Raw genomic sequence first — 20731 nt, 5'->3', positions numbered from 1 at the left:
TTATACTTTTTAATTTAATTTTTTCACATACACCCTTCATGATGAAGTTACAAATTAGTGTTTGTGTCGTTTGCAGAACACGTTTAGGAGTTGAATATGCATCATATTTACATGCTGACAGAATGCAAATGATGACTGCTGTGGATGAGATTGTAGTGGAGTGTAGGTGTAACTGGTGATGGTTATTGTACAGGTGACCATAGTTCCACGATATAACTAAAGTACCGATGATGTTATAAATGACATTCAGGTTAATTCTTTTTTATTAGATTAGGCGTAAAAAGATTTCTCCTGATTTGAAAAAAAGAAAAGAAAAGTTGTCACACAGGAAACATCTATTGCCAGACGCCATAATCCCGTAAGGGGTGGCCATTTGACTTTGCGTTATTTGTTTTACGGGGAGGGGCACTAACCCCCCACCAACGCACTTGTTGACATTTAGGGAGCACGTATGGTTTGGTTATATGGTTACCACCCGGCATTGTAAATGGTTTCTTGGCTTACAGGAAACCATTTGGCTTGTCACTCGATGTAAATCCACCTGTAAAGGAAAGAAAAGCAATAAGAAGTGACAGGAAAGATGGGAAAAATAGGAAGAGAGGAGGGAAGGCACAGAAAAAGAATGATAAAGGTTAAGGAAGAAGTAGGCAGCACTACAGTACATCAAGTGAGTGGATGATGGTCGCCAACACCTACCACAGGAAACATGTGGTACAAAATTCATTACCATTCTGAAAGGGTTAAATGGAGGGTCTCTCCTAAGTTCAACATAATCGATTGGCAGTGAACCAAGCAGTGTACTGTAATTTGTGCAGGTGCTATGAATGGCAATGGAGTGAAACATGAAAACACTATGTGCTCTGGTGGTCCCAGGCAGAATTATGGATGAATATGTAGTGTTTTTTTTTTTCTTGCATTTTTTCGAATTCCTAACAGCACATTTTTACGAGACATCTACACCAGGCTAGACTGTTAAAAACCTTGACCTGTTAATAAGCTTGGTGCGGCAGTTCGATTTGATCATACTAGTTCATGCGACCTGGCACCAGAACTAGACTCACTTAGACTGGTCACAACCAAGGCTTAAAAGTACTGTAGTGTTGCACGGTAGCACTGAGTGACAAGGACAACGAGGAACATCCCACGGCTGGTTGTAAACAGCTAATAACGTAGTGATGGCTAGTTAAAAAAAAAAAAAAAGACAATTATTACAAACAAATGTAGTTACTCAGTTTGCGACTAATCCTGACTTGGGGAGGTGATATAGAGTAGATCCGTGTGGAAATGAAAGATTAATTAAGTTTAGTGGAATAATTATGTCTTTCGAGAAGTGAAAAGTTATAAAACAAGGAATAAAACAAAGATGAGATGAGAGTTACAACTCCTTCAAGATGATAATTTTCTTTACTTAAGGTAATTATTACATTTCGATTCTCGATAACAGGATGTGCTGCTGGTGTATTTCACTTGGGACAATAAGGACCCAGTTATCATGAACGTGATATGAACGGACTGCTGAGTTATCACATCTCGTCTTCTTTTTATGACTGGAAATGACTTTGCGAATGATGAAAGATATTTGCTCTCTCTACTGTCTTTGTGTTTTGTTCACACATAATTGGCAGAATACTTCATGGCTAAGCCCAAACATCCATGCTTACACATATAGGCCAAATTCTTCATGATTATGTCCAAACCACGGCCCAGAAGAACTGGGCCGTGACCCAGACATACCTTCCGTCCAACAAGAGTCTCATTTGGTCCATTGTCACACACGCAGGGGAGGTCAGTGCAAGCCGGAATGGACTGGTCCAGAGGCTTGCAAAACTTGCCTTCTGCACTACTGGTGATCACCGTACCGTCTTGTCTGCATTAATTGGACTGAATTTGATGAACATGTGGGAGTGAATAGGTGGTAGCATACACTATGTCAGCAGCATATGTCAGATGTGTCGTGGAGTCCTCCATTGCCCCATTAGGAGCATTCCACGCCGTGTTGTCTAGACCTTTTATGGCAGAATGACTGTTTGCTCAGCCGAAAGTAAAACTGTATAAACAATAATGTAACGCCACCCTTATATTTAAGCACTGATGGACCATACCTGGTTGGAGCGCCTGAACTCTAATGACCTCTTGGCGTCCATTTGGTTACAATATAATGGTTATTACATAGGGTTGTAAATAGTGGCACTGGTAATGAGAAACCAGTTTGGTCACCAGAAGATACAACCGTGAAAAAATGTTCGCCGACACTTCTCTACAAGAAATGTGCCCTGCCTTCTTCTGTATATTTCCCACTCCTCTTCGAACGACAGAGGATGTTCCTTATCCTCATGATTTCTTGTGGTCTACCTATTACCGACAGATAAACACAGTTCATGCAACACTTTCAAATATCGCAAATGACCTAAGTGTCAGCGAGTTGCGAGCTATTGCACACATCTTTATCACTGCGCCAGATTAGTGGATTGTGGGTTCGCCTACCAGCCAGAACAGAATTTGTTTTAACAGTTTCAGTGTAAACAGGATGCTGACTAGGGAAAAAATTTTCTAATACTGTCAAAATGGGAGATGTACGCTGCATATACGAAATGTGTAAGTAAACGGAAAAACAAATCAGCAACAACGAGGGAATGGAACACTCTTATTGTAAAACTGAAAATGGAAATGACTACTGCGCACAAGATATGAAATAGGAGAGGGGAATAAAACACCAATACAGGCGAAAGAGAAAAAGGTGAAAAGACGAGGTGTGGGAGTGTACATCTGTCTATCTATCTATCTATCTATATATCTATAGATAAATACGTATACATTGATATAGTTATAGATAGATAGAAAGATAGATAGATATAATGATTACCATGCCTTGGAAAAAACCTGGATAAAATGATAACCATCTCCATAAAACCAACAAACCGAGAACATTATATATTCTTTTTCCACCAGCTACCGGACAAGTTTATTTTATTAGGTTTAGGAGATCACCTTTATAATGAAGGTAATAAGGAAATTATATTTTTATGCAATATATTTCCAAAATCGTCTGATTATAGAAATTATAAAATAAAACATCATCGGATTCAAGGAGTCAGAATGAATGTTGAATGCTGGAGAGGAGAGACAGTGAACGGTGTTTTGGAAGGCGTATGAGATTATCAGGGGCTGACTCCTCTGCAATATACTCAGTGTCCTTTGCTTAATATTCTTTTGTGGGGTAGCTTAGTTTGTTAAATATCGACAAAGTGTGGACAGGTAACTTACAGAATAGTAACAGTGTGGCCTATGCGGAGATAAGCTGGCAAATAAAGATGAAGAGGCTAAAAGAGAGAAAAACTAACGATTGCTAGAAAACGAGGACACACACACACACACACACACACACACAGAAAGAGAGAGAGAGAGAGAGAGAGAGAGAGAGTTTCGAAATGCAGGAAAACTGCTAAAAAGATACCCGTTACCCTTCACTGTTATTGTTATGTAGTGATTCCTGAGGTGGGTTCTCCTTTGCCCCTCACCTGAATACATAGGAACGAATTACCATCTGAAAAACAAACAAAACAGAATATCGTGAGAAAAAACATTTCACGGCAAAATGCAACATTGTGAGGAAAATACTGTACAGCTCTAAACAGAAGGGGGAGAATATCATTAAAGAACTGATTATTACAAGCAAAACACAATATAGTTTGAACAAGACATCCCAGTAGAATATCTCGGGAAAAATACAGCACAACACAATGAAGCAGAACAAGAGAACAAAATATGTAAATGCCGAGAGAAAACGATAACTAGACAGAACAGCACACCGTGGAAAAAAAAGAAATAAAAAAAAAGAAAGGACTCGTATAGTATAACACTCACGCCGCAAATAAAGTTTTAAGCCAGTTCACGCGCTCACTGGGAACTATTGCTACTGGAATATGATAACGAAATAGTGTTGGGAAATATTTTTGTACACATTATGAATTAAAGAAGTTTCTTCGCTTCCGATCTGGTGTTTCAACTGTGATTCATAACTATGCTTCGAAACTGGTGAGCAACGTACTCGGACTCATTAGGTGCTCGATGATGCTTTGGCCGAACCATTGAGCCTGCCTATACCCTTGAATTGTGACTGATTGTCCATCTAGCAAGTTAGTTCAAATCGGTTTTTGTATTCAAATTCACCTTCCCATAAAAATTTGATTTTTGGTGTGTCATTTTGAAATAAGAATGCTCTCATCCTAGGCCATCCTTATCCCTTTCGCCCACTTTTCATCCAAATCGAATCACACGTACCAGAGTTAAAAGGTTAATTGTTTTTACCTGAGTATGTGACCATTGCCTTTGATCGTAGCCTACTTAGAATTAAACCACTTCACCCATTCCCGTCCCCCAGTACTTCCACCAAGATTGGTCAAAATCGGATCAGAACTTCCCAAACTGACTTTTCCTTCGATATATGTCCAGTGTCCTATGATTATTATTTTTTTTTTGCCAGATAGTACTTAATCCACCTAATTTTTTGCCATCTGTTCGATATTATTTAAATAAACGTGTGTGTGTGTGTGTGTGTGTGTGTGTGTGTGTGCGTGCGCGCTTGCACTCTCACTCGACCATTCGGTCGCTCCCGTGTGTGTGCCTGAAACTCCAAGTGACCTGTTTGGGGAATGGAATGGAATTACCCACGGCAACTTGTTCAGCCTTTACCCATTCCATTTGATGATGCAATTTTCAAATGTTTCTTTCTCATCTATCTACCCGTATCTGTTATATCGTTCACCGGAAGGGCGCTATCCTACACTGAGCAAAATTCCTAGTGATTGCAAGGATACAATGTGAAATATTTTATCTGACAAAGACGGTTGATAAAGAGGATTTCTGTATAATCCAATATTTTCACATTTGGATTGTTATAAAATGTGTAATGTTCCACAAATTAATATTGGTATTGCAAAAACAGTAACAACTAGTTAAAGTTAAGTGTGTTACGATTGTTGAAGTACGCATCTTGTAGAAGATTTATTAAAGTGGTTTCCGTCAAAGCAATTATTCATCTTGCTTTGGTTTATGTGTGCCTGTTACACTTTGATGCTCAGGCCTCCGTCATTTTAATCTCTCTTTTATCTCACTCCCACCACACTTTTTCTACCTCTGTGCCTTTTGCTCCATCTAGTTCTACTTTTTTTTTTCCTGCTAACCAGTCCCACCACCTTTTCTTCTTAGTGAAACTCCTTAAGCACACATTGGTTTCACTTTCCAGCACATTGTGCTTCATGTCTCATTCCTCAGACTCAGTTCCGACCCCGTTACACCAGCAAGGTCGTCAGTTCCAGCCATCACAACCCAAAATAGTCCTAACATTTCTAAACGTCGTGAACCTCTTATCCTCGTCCTCTTCCAACAGTTGGTGAACTACGGGAAGCGAGACACTGGAGAGATCACTGTACAGACAAGACATTGGGGAGACACCACACGCTCCTCTCTCCTGGTCATCAACGCTACCATGAAGGACTCGGGTCGTTACTCCTGCAAGCCTTCCAATGCACTGAAGGTCTCCATTGACGTCCACGTCTTAAAAAGTAAGTGAAATATGACTTTGTGGCGCGTACTTCATTTGCTGGGGGCATAGCAGTAAGACTGATGAAAATAAGGATCAACTTTTATTCTGAGTTTTTAAGAAGTGAACGAAATTTTATTGTATTTTGGATATATATTGTTTACTGTTCTAAATGGTGTCACTTATATCTGCGATTCTGATTATATAAAATCCTGCAGCATTGATGTTTTGCGAGTTGCAAGGACTTTCAGTGGTAAGTAGATCAAAATAGTGGTGTCATGCGTAATTCCTTTTGCGATGGAAAATCAAGGTATATATATATTCGTTAACTGAACTCTCTGCCTGTTTCCTTTAACTATTTATACAAAACAGTTAAATAATCTTTACCTTTGGTTAACTTAAAGCTTTTATATATATACATATATAATTCTTAAAAGTCACGAGCCAAACTAAAGGCCATCACGCTGTTGCATTTCAAATTCTTTTATCTCTGATAATACTGTTCTACACACAGGTCACAACTGATTGTAAATTATGATCAGATAAAACCAAATGTCAGTATTACAATACGTTAGATGGATTAGTTTCGGTCATAATCCGTGTTAGCTTGTAAGCAAGACCTTGGACGATTAAGGGAGAGTAATGAAGAGTCATCTGCGGGATTGGACAGTCTGGATATGATTTCAAATTATGAACTCATACCAGTCCATGCAAAGATCTCAGTGCTCACCGGAACACAAATTTAATCTCCCTTGACCAACAGCTTGACCGATTCAGTGACTGAAATACATCTTTGCGTTTTACGTTGGTTGATGCTAAACAGATATATTCACACGAGTGAAATAATTCTCATGTGAATAGCTAAGTAGTTCTAAAGCTCTTTCTATGAGTCCCAAACCCACTAGTTTCGAGCTGATAGACGACCAACTCAGCTCTATTGGTGCAGGTTTGAGTGAATTTAGCCACCTGTTGCTGTTGCATATTGATGTTATAATACGAATAAAATTGGCTTAACAGATAATATGATTAGGGAAAATATAATAACCATTACCACATCCAACCACCCACTGATTTCATTATTAAATATATACAGTATTTAAAAAAATATCGATTTCAAAATTTTTAAGGAAATTTTTATTGTTCAGGTGTAAGCATCATCGAACATATAAAAAGTAAGGAGAGTTTAATGGTACATATTGGCTGAGGTCGAAGGTAAATATCATCCTGTTCTTAATGTCTTCATTTGATAGTTTTGGAATTTACCACTACCAATTTAGACTATTGGACTGGAATGATGAACGAGGTCTCTCTAATTATTAACTGAACGTACTGAAAATTTTACTTACTATCCGAAAGAAAAGCTTTTTACTTAGTATGTAGTAAAGTAGATGTACAGTTCCTTAATGTGCATTCAAAGAAAACATGGAAGCTGTATACTCAGTCTGCGATATGCATGCATCTTTGAAAGAACGACATAATAACTGTTAAACTGCATCATAAAACACCCGTATCCCTACGTAAAGCCATACGATCGCACTGGTGGCATATGTGAAGGCGTGATACACACACACACACACACAGAGGGATTCAATCTGGGCGGACGTGCGACGCCGGCACTCCATGCCGAATCATCACGGCCAGTGGCATTACCTAAATTAGTATCTTTGTATGAGTCAAGCTTAGTACCAGGTTAGACTAAATGATTGTTCATTATTAAAAGGAAAAAAATAATAAGTTTAAACAAGACTTGTTCAAACAGGAAATAGAACCAAGACGAAAGAATACGCTGAGTCATCTCTGAGGTTTGTTTAGACTACAACAACACGGAGATTGTAAGTACATGCTCTGCACTTTACTGTAAGTATTGCAAAATGGATACATACTTTAGTAAAGCAAATTTGGAAAAGAAAAGGGATAAAGGTAAAAAGCAATATGATGATTTCTACCAAGAACTGGTTGAAGTAGAGACTCACAATAGACTGGTTGAACGTGTAAACAAACTAGAAATGGCATTCAAAAATGAAATTGATGAAATAAAGAAGCAGATGCACTTGCAAAAGGAAAAAATAGAAAAACTAGGAAGGGAGGCCAATAAGAAAGACACAACCATCAGTGAACTAACAGTGGAATTGAGTACACTTAGGAAGAAAATAAGTGAAATGGCAAGTACAGTAGTCAATCACGAGAGTGTTATGGAAGAGTTCAAAAATGACACAGAGACAATTAGGCAAGTTAGCAGTCTTATTGACCAGAGCAGTGATATTGAGAAGATAACACAAGTGAATGAAGCTGTGGAAAGCTACAAAAATGATGTAGAAACCACGTATGCTGAAATGGTGAAAGTAAAGAAAGACTTGGAAACAAGGGTGGAGGAAAAAAGCATTAAAAAGGAGGTGAAAAGAATAATACAAAACAATCCAAAGTTAGTCAGAGATTCAGTAGAGATAAACAAATCAATAGTAATCACTGGTATAGAAGAGGAAGAAGTTAAAAACAAGATCACAAGAGACAAAATGGAGATGACAAATGTAATGAACTTACTGAAAGAAGTATCAGAGGAAATCTGTAGTAAAGACATAAAGGAACACAAAAGGTTAGGGAAATACGAGAAAAGCAAGACAAGACCTTTAAAGGTGACTTTCCAGAGTGTAAACACTAGCTTACGTCCCTTAAGCTTGGTATCCATCTTGTTGCGGCCCTTTGAACTTTTTCAATCTTGTCTATATGCTTTTTGAGATGAGGACTCCAGACTACTGATGCATATTCCAGGGTTGGTCTAATGAATGATGTTATTATCCTTCTTAGCATGTCTTCATTTTTGTATGTGAATCCTATTCTCATATTTGCAAGCAGTGTATACATGTGCCGTACCTTCTCGCTGATGTGGTCAGCTGGAGATAGTCTGTTATTGATAATCACACCTAGGTCTTTCTCCCTTTCTGATGTGTATAAGGTTTTATTTCCTAACTTATAATCCCAATCAGGTCTTTTTCCACCTTTACCAAACTTGATTACATGACACTTGTCCACATTGAATTCCATTTGCCATGTACTACTCCATTCATGAAGTTTATTTGATTCTTCTTGTAGCTCTTTACAAGAGTCTGTGTTAGTAATTCTCCTTTTTATTTTTGCATCATCTCCAAACATATTCAGATAGCTCTCATTTCCAGTGTTACTGTTTATATCATTTATATACACTAAAAACATGATTGGTGCCAGCACTGAACCCTGTGGTACTCCAATAGTCACTTCTTTCCATGATGAGTAGTTTCCTCTTAGTACTGTCCTCATTTCTCTTTTTATGAGAAAGTCTTGCATCCAACAAAAAAGTTTGCCTCGAATTCCTCCTTGATGGTACAGTTTCCATAAAAGTCTTTGGTGTGGTACTGTGTCAAAAGCTTTCTTGAAATCTAAATAGATACTGTCCACCCATCCTTCCCTTTTCTGTATTGTGTTTGTTACTCTGTCATAGTAGCTCAACAGATTAGTAACACATGATTTTCCTTTTCTGAAACCAAACTGTCTTTCTGTTATCATACTGTATTCTAATACCTTGCTTACAACACTGGTCAGTGATACTGGTCGGTAGTTGAGTGGATTTTGTCTATTTCCTTTCTTGAATAAGGGGACAATATTTGCTTTTTTCCAAATATCAGGTAGTTTACCTTGACTCAAGGATTTCTTGAAAATTAAAAATAATGGTTTACTTAACTCCTTTGCACATTCTCATAATACCCAACATGAAATTTCATCAGGACCACTTGCTTTTCCTCTGTCTAATCTTCTTAACTCCTCCTGTATTACTTATTCTGCTATTTGTATATCTGGTAGTATGTGTGGACATGCGTGTTCCACATAGTCCCTCTCAAAATTGTTTTCTTCTGTAAAAACTAATTGGAAATTCTTATTTAGTGCTTCACAAATATCTTTCTCTTGTGTATAAGTGATTCCCTCGTCCGTAATGGATTGTATTATATCTTTTACTTTGGTTTTGCTTCTGATATAGCTGTAAAACAGCTTTTGTTGATCACTACTTTTACTTTATATCCTCCTCAAACTGTTTTTGGGCTTCCCTCCTTATTCTTGTATAGTCGTTTCTTGCCTGTTTATTATTATACGCCCTTTCACTATTGTGTCTTCTGTATCTATTCCACAACAAATCTCTTCTTTCTTTTGATTTTTTACATTCTGTATTGAACCATTTCTGTATATTCTTATCTCCTTCTTTGTGCTGTGGGATGTACTTCTGGACTCCTATTTCATAAAATTCACAAAAAAATTTTATATACAGCATTTAAATCTTGTCCTCTAAGCTCATTTTCCCAATCAACTTCTAAGAAATACTTCTTTAGATCTTGATAATTTCCCTTTTTATAGTTTAGGCTCTTTTTGTAACTGTAATTGCTGTTTACTATGTCATATGCTATCCTGAAGTTATAATTTAGTACTGCATGATCGCTTTTGCCGAGTGGAGGGCGATATATTAAACTGTCAATATAATTTTCTTGCCTAGTAAATATTAGATCTAGCACTGAAGGTACATCAAGTCCTCTTTTTCTGGTGGTTTCCCTCACATGTTGCGTTAAGAAAAACTCTTGTACGAGATCCAGGAGCTTTTGGTCCCAACAGCTTTCTTGGCTATTTATATCTAGAGTATTCCAATTTATATTTGTATTGAAGTCCCCAGTTAGTATAATTCTTTCCGATTTCTCTTCCATTTTATGTAGCAATGATCTTATACTCTGAATTGTACTCTCTGCCAGGTCCTCATATTCGTCTCTTTCCCATGTGTTTGATCTGGGTGGCATGTACAAATTGGCTACAATTACTTTACCTTCAGATGTGTCGATCTCTACTGCAATCAGTTCTACTTGTGATGGTATATCTAGTTTTATTTCCTTGACTTTCAGATTTTTCTTAGTTAATATTATAATTCCTCCTCCTTTTTTTAAATTTCAGTCTCTTCTCCATATATTGTATTCCTCTAAGTTTAGTATGTCATTGGATATCCTTGGTGTTAATTTTGTTTCAGTTAGGCATATTATTTGTGGTTCATTTTCTCTGGCATAATCATTCATCTCTAGTAATTTAGATACCATTCCATCCACATTTGAGTACATCAACTTTATCATCTTGTTTATATACTTGTCATGACATGGTTCTACTACCTTCCTCCTTTTTTTTTTTCCATCCTGTTTGTGTACCACTTTCGTACCTGCAATCCTATTACTTTGTAAAAAAATTTCTTCTTCTCCTCTTCTGATCTTCCCTCATTTTTTGTTTTTGCTTCCTCCCTTTTCTCTTTCAGTAATTCCAGTTCCTCTTGTGTTAGGCATCTTTTTTTCCATACATTTTTGAACTCCTCTTTTTCCATAAGATTCTTTGCATTTTTTCGTATCTCTTCCACACGAAGAAAGACTAAATAAACTGAATCTACCAACACTACAGGAGAGAAGGAAAAGAGGTGACATGATAATGTTATATAAGTGCATATCAGGAAAGGAGAAAATAGACATAAATGATTACTTAACATATGGAGAAGCATCAGCAAGAGGACACTGCAAAAAACTACATAAGAAGAGAGGTGATAAAGACGTAAGGAAATTCAGTTTCCCAAACAGAGCAATTGATCAATGGAATGCACTACCGAATGAAATAGTGTGTGCCAAAACAATTCACAAATTTATGGATATGTACGATAAATATGGTTTAAGTCACGGGACAGTACGAGCTTGACTTATTCCTGTAAAGATACAATTAGGTAAGAACAATTAGGTAAGAACACACACACACACACACACACACACACACACACACACACACACACACACACACACACACACACACACACACACACACACACACACACACACACACGATTAAGTTATACAAAAATATCTCAGGGAAAGAGAAAATAGACATCAATGAATGTATAACCTATAGGGAGGAATCAGCAAGAGAACACTGCAAGAAACTGCATAAAAAGAGATGTGACAAAGACCTAAGGAAATTCAGTTTCCCAAATAGGGTAACTGATCAGTAGAATGCACGACCGAGTGAAACAGTGTGTGCCAAAACTATTCATAAATATAAGGATATGTATGATAAAAATGGCTTAATTCACTGGACAGTACGATCATGACTCATTCTTGTAGAGATACAATAAGGTAAGAACACACACGACTTCCCGAAAATTGTGCTATCCTCCCTGTCAGGGCTGGAAAAAAAATCACAAATATGTAGTTGATTCAAGCTGTTTATAAAAGCTAACGTACAGGTGCAGGAGCAGAGCATGTTGTAGTAATTATTTTTGATTTCATAGCGACGAAGACCATAACACTCTACAATTTCTTAATTTTATGTAATATTCACTATTGTACCTCACGGATACCATTTCATAGTTCCACTAGTACTGTAAATAGTCCTCGGGCATTATCCTCTGCTGGTGATCTAAAACTGTAGCGATAGTTATTTTCGAATACGGGCACACTTTGGTGCTGAGTATGACTGACGAATTTATTGTGCACAATTGATGTTAATTTTGCATAAACCCTGTCATCGTGTATTATTCATGTTAAGTGGTATTAATATGATTCTCATTATTTCAAAGTCCAGAAAAGAATTTAACCATAAATTACTCTTGGTGTCGGGGAAGGAAAATACACGTTCAACATTGGTACAGGAATTATCACCATAGCCTAACACTTAGTGCCATTTGCTACTGCAGCTCCAGATTAAGCTATATGTTGGACTAAATGGGTAAGGCCCTCAGACCACCAGCTTAAGGTACAAACCGTTAGCTTAGGTAGCCAAACAGCTACCTAACCCTCCACACCACAAGATTCAGCCATTCAGATGACTGGCTGAAGGCCTTCAGATTCTCGTTTATGACTTCTAGACCACTAGTATAAGGCTAGAAAACCATATTCTTAAGGCCTACATACCACTAGCTTAAGTTCCTTAGGCAGCTAACATAGGGCTCTCAGACAACAAGCGTAAGGCCTCCCAGATCATTAGCCTAAGAATTGCAGATGACTCGGTTACGGCCTGCAGACAACTAGCTTAAGGTCTGACCACAGCAGTAGCTGCTGGCATTTAGAAGACTCATTTAACCCATTCACGAGCAGGTCGGCTTCCTAAGCTGAATGAAATCACTTACTAACAATAAGAATTAACAATAAAAATACGTCATGGGAGTGACGTGGTTAATGTCACCGGATCCATTCCAAACTAGTCATTTTTTCCCCTGGCAGGTGAAACCCCGGCCGCCATGCAGACCACCACCAGCGGCGCTTCCCCTGCCTCAGTCTCCCATACGCTGCCAGCCCTGCTGCTGGCCTTGCGTTTTCTTCCTGGTCTCACCCATGCAGCCTCGCAAGCAATAACCTGTACACTTGCTATCTCCGTCATTACGTCCCTCATCGACAGATAGGAGAACGAACCGAATAATGACAGGAATGTTGGTGCAGTGTTGCAGATGAATCAGTTTTCCATAGCATTTAATATTTTGGTCCAGCCATTCGATAAAGTTTAAGAAAGCGTATGCAGTTGCGAAGTCTGAAAAGTTATATTTAAAGAAATCAGTATTCTGTGTGAAGTAAAAATATATACTTGGTAAATTCAACTAACACTGTACACTTTTGAGAGGAGGAAACGAGTATGGAGCAGGGATCCAGTTTATTCAACTTTCACCCAGGTTAGCGTCACCAGGAATTTCATACAGCATATACATCATGTACTGTACATTAAGTCTGTCCAACAGTCCTACAGTAGACACTGACGTCAACAAACAAATGAAACATGAAAAAAAAAGGTTGCCATGGCATAAGACAGTGGTTTGGTTATTATTCAGAATCCTCTCGTGATTAATAATACACATAATGGAATGTGGACAACCTCAAAACACATACATTCGACTGTTTCATATGACACAAACCCGCATCACGTCATATTATATCTTTCCCAGAATTCATTCAAAGCAGTACACGTACATTACTGAAAATAATCGTAAGATGATGTTTATATTCCTTTAGTCTTGTGTTTAACCCTCTAAAGTCTCACACACTTTTTTCACAACCAGGGCATGGAAATTTGTGTACGCATATTTCTCTTATTTTCTCAGTGTTTCTGTGTACAACCGGTACATGGAATTCTGTACATACCTGCTTCACTTAGCTATCTTATTATCTGTATACATAATAATCATGTGCACGTTATGCTGGACACACTAGCTTCAACTATGTACATACCTGTTGCACTTATATTCTTCATGCGTCTGTTTTCCTTCCTGACCAAACTATTCACACTCATTCTACCAGCTTTGACTACGTTCATAATTGCCATTTTCATATATTTTAATTGCCATCTGAAAAAGAAAATGGAAGATCTTATAGGTCACTGAGAAATTTATGAGCATCATCATATTCTTCCTACGAATATTCATCAGATTAGATCCTCCTTCTCCCCCAGAACATGTCCAGCTTCTAAGAAAATTGTATTCTGATCGTCAGTATCACCCGTCATACAGTACTCGTCCTACCTGCACAACCTACTCCTTTCCAACCAACCCCTCCCGTTACAGTGACTTGCACCTCCAGCCTACCTTAAATAACTATCTTCACAACGTTTACATCTGTTGGCATGCACCGGCACCCATCACCGTTTCAGCCCATCCCGCCCACTCCTCTTCACACATCCAGTTTATTCTGTAAGAATGGGTAAATGTCATTAAAATGCATAGCCAAGGAATGAACCACAATAACTAGAATGAATCGATGCTTAACCCGGACAGATCTGACTGGAACTTAGCTTATCCGATGTGATGAAGCTTGATGTGAGAACCGTGAATAGACGCAGGAATAATTGTAAGTAGATCTTATCTCACTGGAGAGAACCGTACTGCATGTGTAGGGATTGAATATAAATCAGGCTTTACTGATCTACCAGAAGACCCGCCGACATGTCGTAACAATACCCCCGCTAATACCAATACACCAGTCCTGTATGAGACAGCCCTAGCATGTATTCAATATGGACGGTGGGTGTTAGCGCCGAAGTGGTGACATGTAGAGGTGTATGGTATGTAGGAGGACTGCTGGGCCTTGATAGCAGGCTGTGAAGCCTATTTCCAGAGTCGGACACATAAAAAAAATAAATAAATAAAAGATACAAAATATCTTAATGAACCTAATTAACTTAATTCAACTCACTGGATCTGAATTATCACAAGTTGACCAGGTTGGAATGAATCTGATTGGCTTGACTGGACCTAGGTTCGTTTTGGACCTAATTGAGCTTAAATGGACTTGATTTAACCTGAATTCATTATACATAGCTGCATTGGATAAGAACGAAATACATGGCTAGAGAGTAGCTGATCACACATGAATAATGGAAATGATCTAAAACATATTGAAAAACACGTTGTACTAATATTGATAATGGTGAACTGAGAGGATCTGTACTATGTCCTGAATGAACCCTATTGATCCTAAACAGGTGTGAATGAACCCAGTTTGATCTGCGTTAGCCTCCGTGGATAAGGACGTAAGTGGATATTGCATGGGTTGATAGGATGTACTGTTACATAAATGGCTTTGACATGACCTTAATGAACCCAGGCAGACCTGAATGTTCATAATCGAACATAACTGCTCTGATAGAACGCGATTGGATGTGATGGACCTTTACTGACACTGTTGTTTTGAATTAGATCTGAATGAATATAAGAGGACTTGATAGACTGAATGATCTGAATCGACGTGACAAAATCGAAATGACAATGATTGCCCCAAACAGAGGTTGGGTAAAATGGATCAAATTAAAAAGACTTAGCTGATTCTCTAACTATTCTAAATGGCTTAGGTCATGGCTGATATTATTTTAAATTATCGATGTCCAGGGACCTGAAGTGGCCTGAATTAATCACACGACTACTTTGTTCTAATTCAGTTAGCTTATGCAGTTGTTCTTCTGGGTTTGCCAGCTGAAAGTTATTTCGACTGATGATTATGCCATCATAACGTAGGTACCCAGTCAAGAAGTGTGGATGTTTTGCTAAACCTGTTTCAGTAATATTTTAAAGAGCGGTAACAGGCTCATTGTACTGTATATAAAATGGAGGATTTTACTATTACATACATACATATATATATATATATATATATATATATATATATATATATATATATATATATATATATATATATATATATCTTTTTTGGAGGGAGGGGGGAATTTTAGTTCTTATTCCAATACTGGTACTCGTTTCGTCTGTAATCTGTATTTATGAAGCTACCAGGTACAGGAAGCGGTAATAACATACATCTGACAAAGATGAGCAGGACTTGGGTCAGATATAACATCGTGCGCTCTCAAAATGAGTATATTTACATTACACTAGACTCTTTTTTCTTTCTTATCTCGAGTGCTGAGACATAGACTTATTAACCCCTTAATCACAAGAGTGTTGTCTACATCTGGAATAAATTATTTGGCAGCGGCAAGACTTTTTTTTTTTAAATAAAAAAATGCAAAATATGAGTTGAAGGGGATTATGGCAATAGCCAATTCGACCTCATCTGATCCAGCTTAACAGTAAAATAGTGATCATTCTAAAATACATGGCTTCTGTTCCATCCTCGATTTAATTGTGTGTCATGGGCACTCTTTCAATACATGGGTGAAAAGTTCTGTTCTGTATGACAGCGAGACGGCCTGTGAAAGAAGTGGATGCAAGAAAAAAAAAAAAATGTTGAGCTAGGTAAGTATTGTCTCCTCGAATGGCGGAATTAGCGACAACGTGCTGCGTGAGATATTTTGTATTGCAAATATTTGAGAAGTAAAACGAACTGGAAGGCTGAGATGGTAACAAGAATGTGGTATAGGACCGGATGATGATGATGATCAAAGGTATCTTTATCGGGGAAAACATGTCAAGGCAGTCCAAGGAAGACGTGGGGATGATGTTCAGCACATATACCTCCTAGACAGAGCACTGAACAGGGAGGTGGCTTAAGACGACAACACATGGAGAGCTGCCATCACTTCAAAAAACACAAACTCTCACGGTCAGTAGTTTCTAAACGTTAACACAAAAGAAAAAGCTTTTTTGGAGCGTGCACCCCATTATAAATGGAAGGTGAGGCAAAGATAATTATGAACGGCGTGTATTAAGACTTATATTTTTCATCAACTTTTCTCCATGAATCCAAAATTTCTGCTGCAAAAGGGAGCGCCGAGTTTATATCGTTTTGGGCAAAAGGTTATGGAGATAATCTTTTAATCAGTGATTGCAAAAATTAGGTGATTAAAGGCATTTTAAAATTATCTTTATCAGTAATCATTAATTCTAATTCTATTTAGTCGGTATAATATGGTGCATTATGTGTAACTTGCACGTTGCATTTGAATAAACCTGGCAGGTAAAATCAGTGGAGAAAGTAAAGAAAAAATATGTATCATATAATTATGTTTTCTTAGTGGCTGTCTCATTTCAGTTGGTAATATCTGCCTGTCGTGAAGCCTGCAGTGACGAAACAAGAGATATTGTTAAAATGTGTATGAAGCAGAAGTGCCCAGGGTTTCTTTTATTTCTGTTTCAAGTCATGTTTATGCTAAAATAATATGGCAGTATATATATATATATATATATATATATATATATATCATCCAATCTTACGTTGCCCCATGAGGAGCGTAGAAGCCCGGGGCTAGGCAGTTGGTCATTTAAGATGAGAGTGAATATATATATATATATATATATATATATATATATATATATATATATATATATGGGCATGGACATTTTCTGACATAAATTTGTGGCATGAAGTAGGTCTCCATGAACCTGCTTGACTGGCTTATGTTTATATATAAACGTCATATCTTCACAGTGTGAGTATGTAATATATTTGTACTAAAAATACAAACAAGTGTTGAATTAGCACAGTGTATTATTTCCCCTGAATAAATTTACCGTTAAGATACTGTGAAATTGCATTTCATCTCGTACATTATGAATGCCATACCTATGCTAGTGACTGTATAGATCAGTGTTTTATATAGTAAATAGGTAAGTGTCCTAAATATAGGAAAGGACTACTGAATGCAATAGAAAAAACATATGTTTACATAACTACTCTCTCTACAAGAGGTTTTGGCATTTTTATATCCTTAAATAATCCTAATCATGCAAAAGTACTTTATCAGTCGTGCAGTAAGATGTACTATGAAAAATCTGTAAAAAATATTGGTATGTTACATTTAACCCGCCCTGTCCCAACTGATTTTGCACCACTGACCCCCCACCCCAATCCCTACCAATTTTGGAAAAAAAAAAATTTTTGCCTCAAACCTCTGCTTCTGGTGAGAAACATCGAAAATTCATAGATAAGTCACTCACCTGATGTTTATAATACTGGATATAGGTAGCGGTACCCCTTACCTTACTGTGTTTTCTATCAGGCTGGCTCCAAAGAAAACGAGTTATATGGGAGGGTAACTATTCCACACCACTCATAAACGGTATTTATTATTTATCTGGTACGAATTTATATGTAGTATGAGCGTATATTGGTTTTCACACAGTAATATAGGCAATATAAGCAATGTTTCACTCACCAAACACATCAACATACCTGACCTTTTTTGGCAACATTACCTGATCATCATTTCTGACTGTCTCTCCCTCTAATGCTACGTAAACTTTGTCCTCCACATTAGCATTGATTGGGGAATCACTCTGGCCTTGAATTTCGTACCGTGGCACGACGTGTCTTTACTGGCCAGGTCACTGGTAACAGGTGAATTGCCGATGGCGTGTGGGGGGGGAGGTCATGCTGGGTAAGGCATTGACCCTGCCTGGCATCTTGTAGAGGAAGGTGTCCCGTGTAAACGTACCATAAATCACGCGCAAAATTTGAAAATTGTGCAAATTAGTGACCTTGCAATTGCTGTGTGTTTATATACATCAACGGGAGTCACAGTGACAAAATGTGTGGACGTATATACACCAACGGGAGTCGGCGGGTTAAGACTGGATTATACTGTAAAAACGTGTGGGTTGGAGGAATGGTATGGTCCTCCGGTCACTTCCAAGGAATACTGTTCAGTATGTGAAGAAAAACCAAGTGTAGTGAAGGAACCCATTTTATTCAGTGTTTTGCCAAGCAGGTCTCTTAACCCGCTGCATGCCAGTGACGTTTTAAAACGGTCTGACATAATTCCGCAGCCAGTGCCGGTGCCATTTTAAAACGGTTTAAAATAAACAAATTCACTGTGACCGCATTTTTCAAGATTTGCGGGTAAAAATTGGCATGCATGTATGGTAACTGTTCCTCTACCATCCCCCAGGCTGTCAAGGCCATACACTCACTTGCTTCCCCCCTCACGCTCGCCCTGCCTCACTCTTCCTGTGTGCCTCACCCAGTGCTGTACATAGTGAATGCATTTTGTAAATATTTTCATGTAAGTGTAAGCTGTAAATATTTTCATGTAAGTGTGAGCAGTAAGTATTTTCTTGTAAGTGTAAGGACTATATAGTGAAGTCAAGTTGTAAATACCCTCTCATAAGTGCCAGGACTGTACGTCATGAAGTCAGGTTGTACCTATCTTCAAGTAGGTGTAAGATAATGCATTCACAGTGAGAAAGACACACAAATTATGATAGATGCTGAGGTAATACGTAATCAGAAATGTGTACTGAACATTGCTATACCTTCGCAGCATAAATACCTGAGTATACCTTACATAGAAAACGGCTTTCTCTCATGTACGTGGTGAGCATGAGAGAGCGGCTATACCTGTACACAAATATGCAGGACTCAATAAAACCCATTTTCGAGCCTCAGTGAGCATTTTAATGGCGAAATTCGTTGTTTCCACATCAAAATCTATCATTTTAGCCAAAAAAAAAAAAGGTAGAAAAATGGCCGGCACTGGGGCAACACATAAGGCTAAAAATAGCTGGCATGCAGCGGGTTAAGGAATTACATGAAGACCCCGGCTTGTCGAAATGTTTAATAACACTGGTCCCTTCTCTGTACTTACTGTTTCTTTACATACTGTCACACTCAATCCTAATACAGCAAGCACTTGTTTTACAATAAGGATGTGTAAAATAAAAAAGTCCGTAACAAATTACATATATCGAGTCAATGTAGGGAAGATTAAAGTGATGGTCTTTGAGAGAGGTGAAGTCAGTGAATGTACAACGAGGTTGGATGGTGAGGAATTGGAAAATGTGAGTTCGTTTAAGTACTTGGGTAGTGTGATGACTAAGGATGGAGGTTTGGAGGGTGAAGTGCTTGAAAGGGTACAGCAGGGAAGAAAGGTTGCTGGTTCTTTGAAAGCAGTGATAAGAAACAGGGAAATGAGCATGGAAGTGAAAAAGTTACTACATGACAGTATTGTGATACCAACTCTAACGTATGGAAGTGAAGCTTGGACATTGTTGGAAGGACACAAGTCAAGAGTGAGAGCAGTGGAAATGAGTTATTTAAGAGTAGCCTGTGGAGTCACATGGAGAGACAGGCTGACGAATGAGGATATAAAGGAGCGTTGTGGTGTGGATGTGGATGTGATAGGAAGTGTTATGAGGAACACACTGAGGTGGTTTGGCCATGTGGAGAGGATGGAGGGCGAAAGACTGACGAAGAGAGTGTATGTGAGTGAGTTGGAGGGGGGAAGAGGGAGGGGGAGGCCGAGGATGAGAGGGAGGGATGGGGTGGAGAGGTATATGAGAGAGGAGGGTGTGAGTTGGGAGCAGGGCAGTGAAATGGCGGGAGACAGGACGACGTGGAGGCGATTGTTTGTGGCCACCCCAAACGGGATTGAGGTGTCTGGCAATAGATAGATAGATAGATAGTCAATTATAGTATGGGCTCAAAGAAGATATTGTTTTTAGTCAAAGGTCACCCATCCAACAGAGTCTAAAAACATGCATCAGCTCACCTAATCTGGAGGTTATTTCAGTTCAGTGCACTTCACTTGCAGGTTACAAATAAAAATCACCAAAAAACAAGTTATTAGCTAAACTTTATTGGTAATTATTTCAATTTACTGCACTTCACTTGCTGCTTGAACTCCCAACAACACACTTAGTCCAACACTGACACTAACCCATTTGATAGTGTCAAGTGCAAAGACCATCTTGGAACTAAAAAAAATACTGTAGTCTTGCATGTG

The 20731-nt window shown here is 38.2% G+C and overlaps 1 protein-coding gene across 1 annotated transcript in view; it reads left to right on the top strand.

The window, feature by feature from the left end:
* LOC145411239 (zwei Ig domain protein zig-8-like) overlaps positions 1–12977 on the top strand; it is a 76910-nt gene extending 63933 nt beyond the window's left edge. Inside the window, exons 5-6 of the mRNA XM_080281306.1 lie at positions 5390–5564; positions 12799–12977. Coding sequence (XP_080137432.1) covers positions 5390–5564; positions 12799–12977 — 354 coding nt within the window. The remainder of the gene's footprint in view (positions 1–5389; positions 5565–12798) is intronic.
* The last annotated feature ends 7754 nt before the right edge of the window (positions 12978–20731 follow it).

Source organism: Coenobita brevimanus, chromosome 88, assembly GCF_032717465.1.
Source record: "Coenobita brevimanus isolate Jiangsu-jjx chromosome 88, ASM3271746v2, whole genome shotgun sequence".
NCBI lineage: Eukaryota > Metazoa > Arthropoda > Malacostraca > Decapoda > Coenobitidae > Coenobita > Coenobita brevimanus.
Note: the sequence above shows the minus strand (reverse complement) of the source record. Positions and strands in the feature narration are given on the sequence as shown.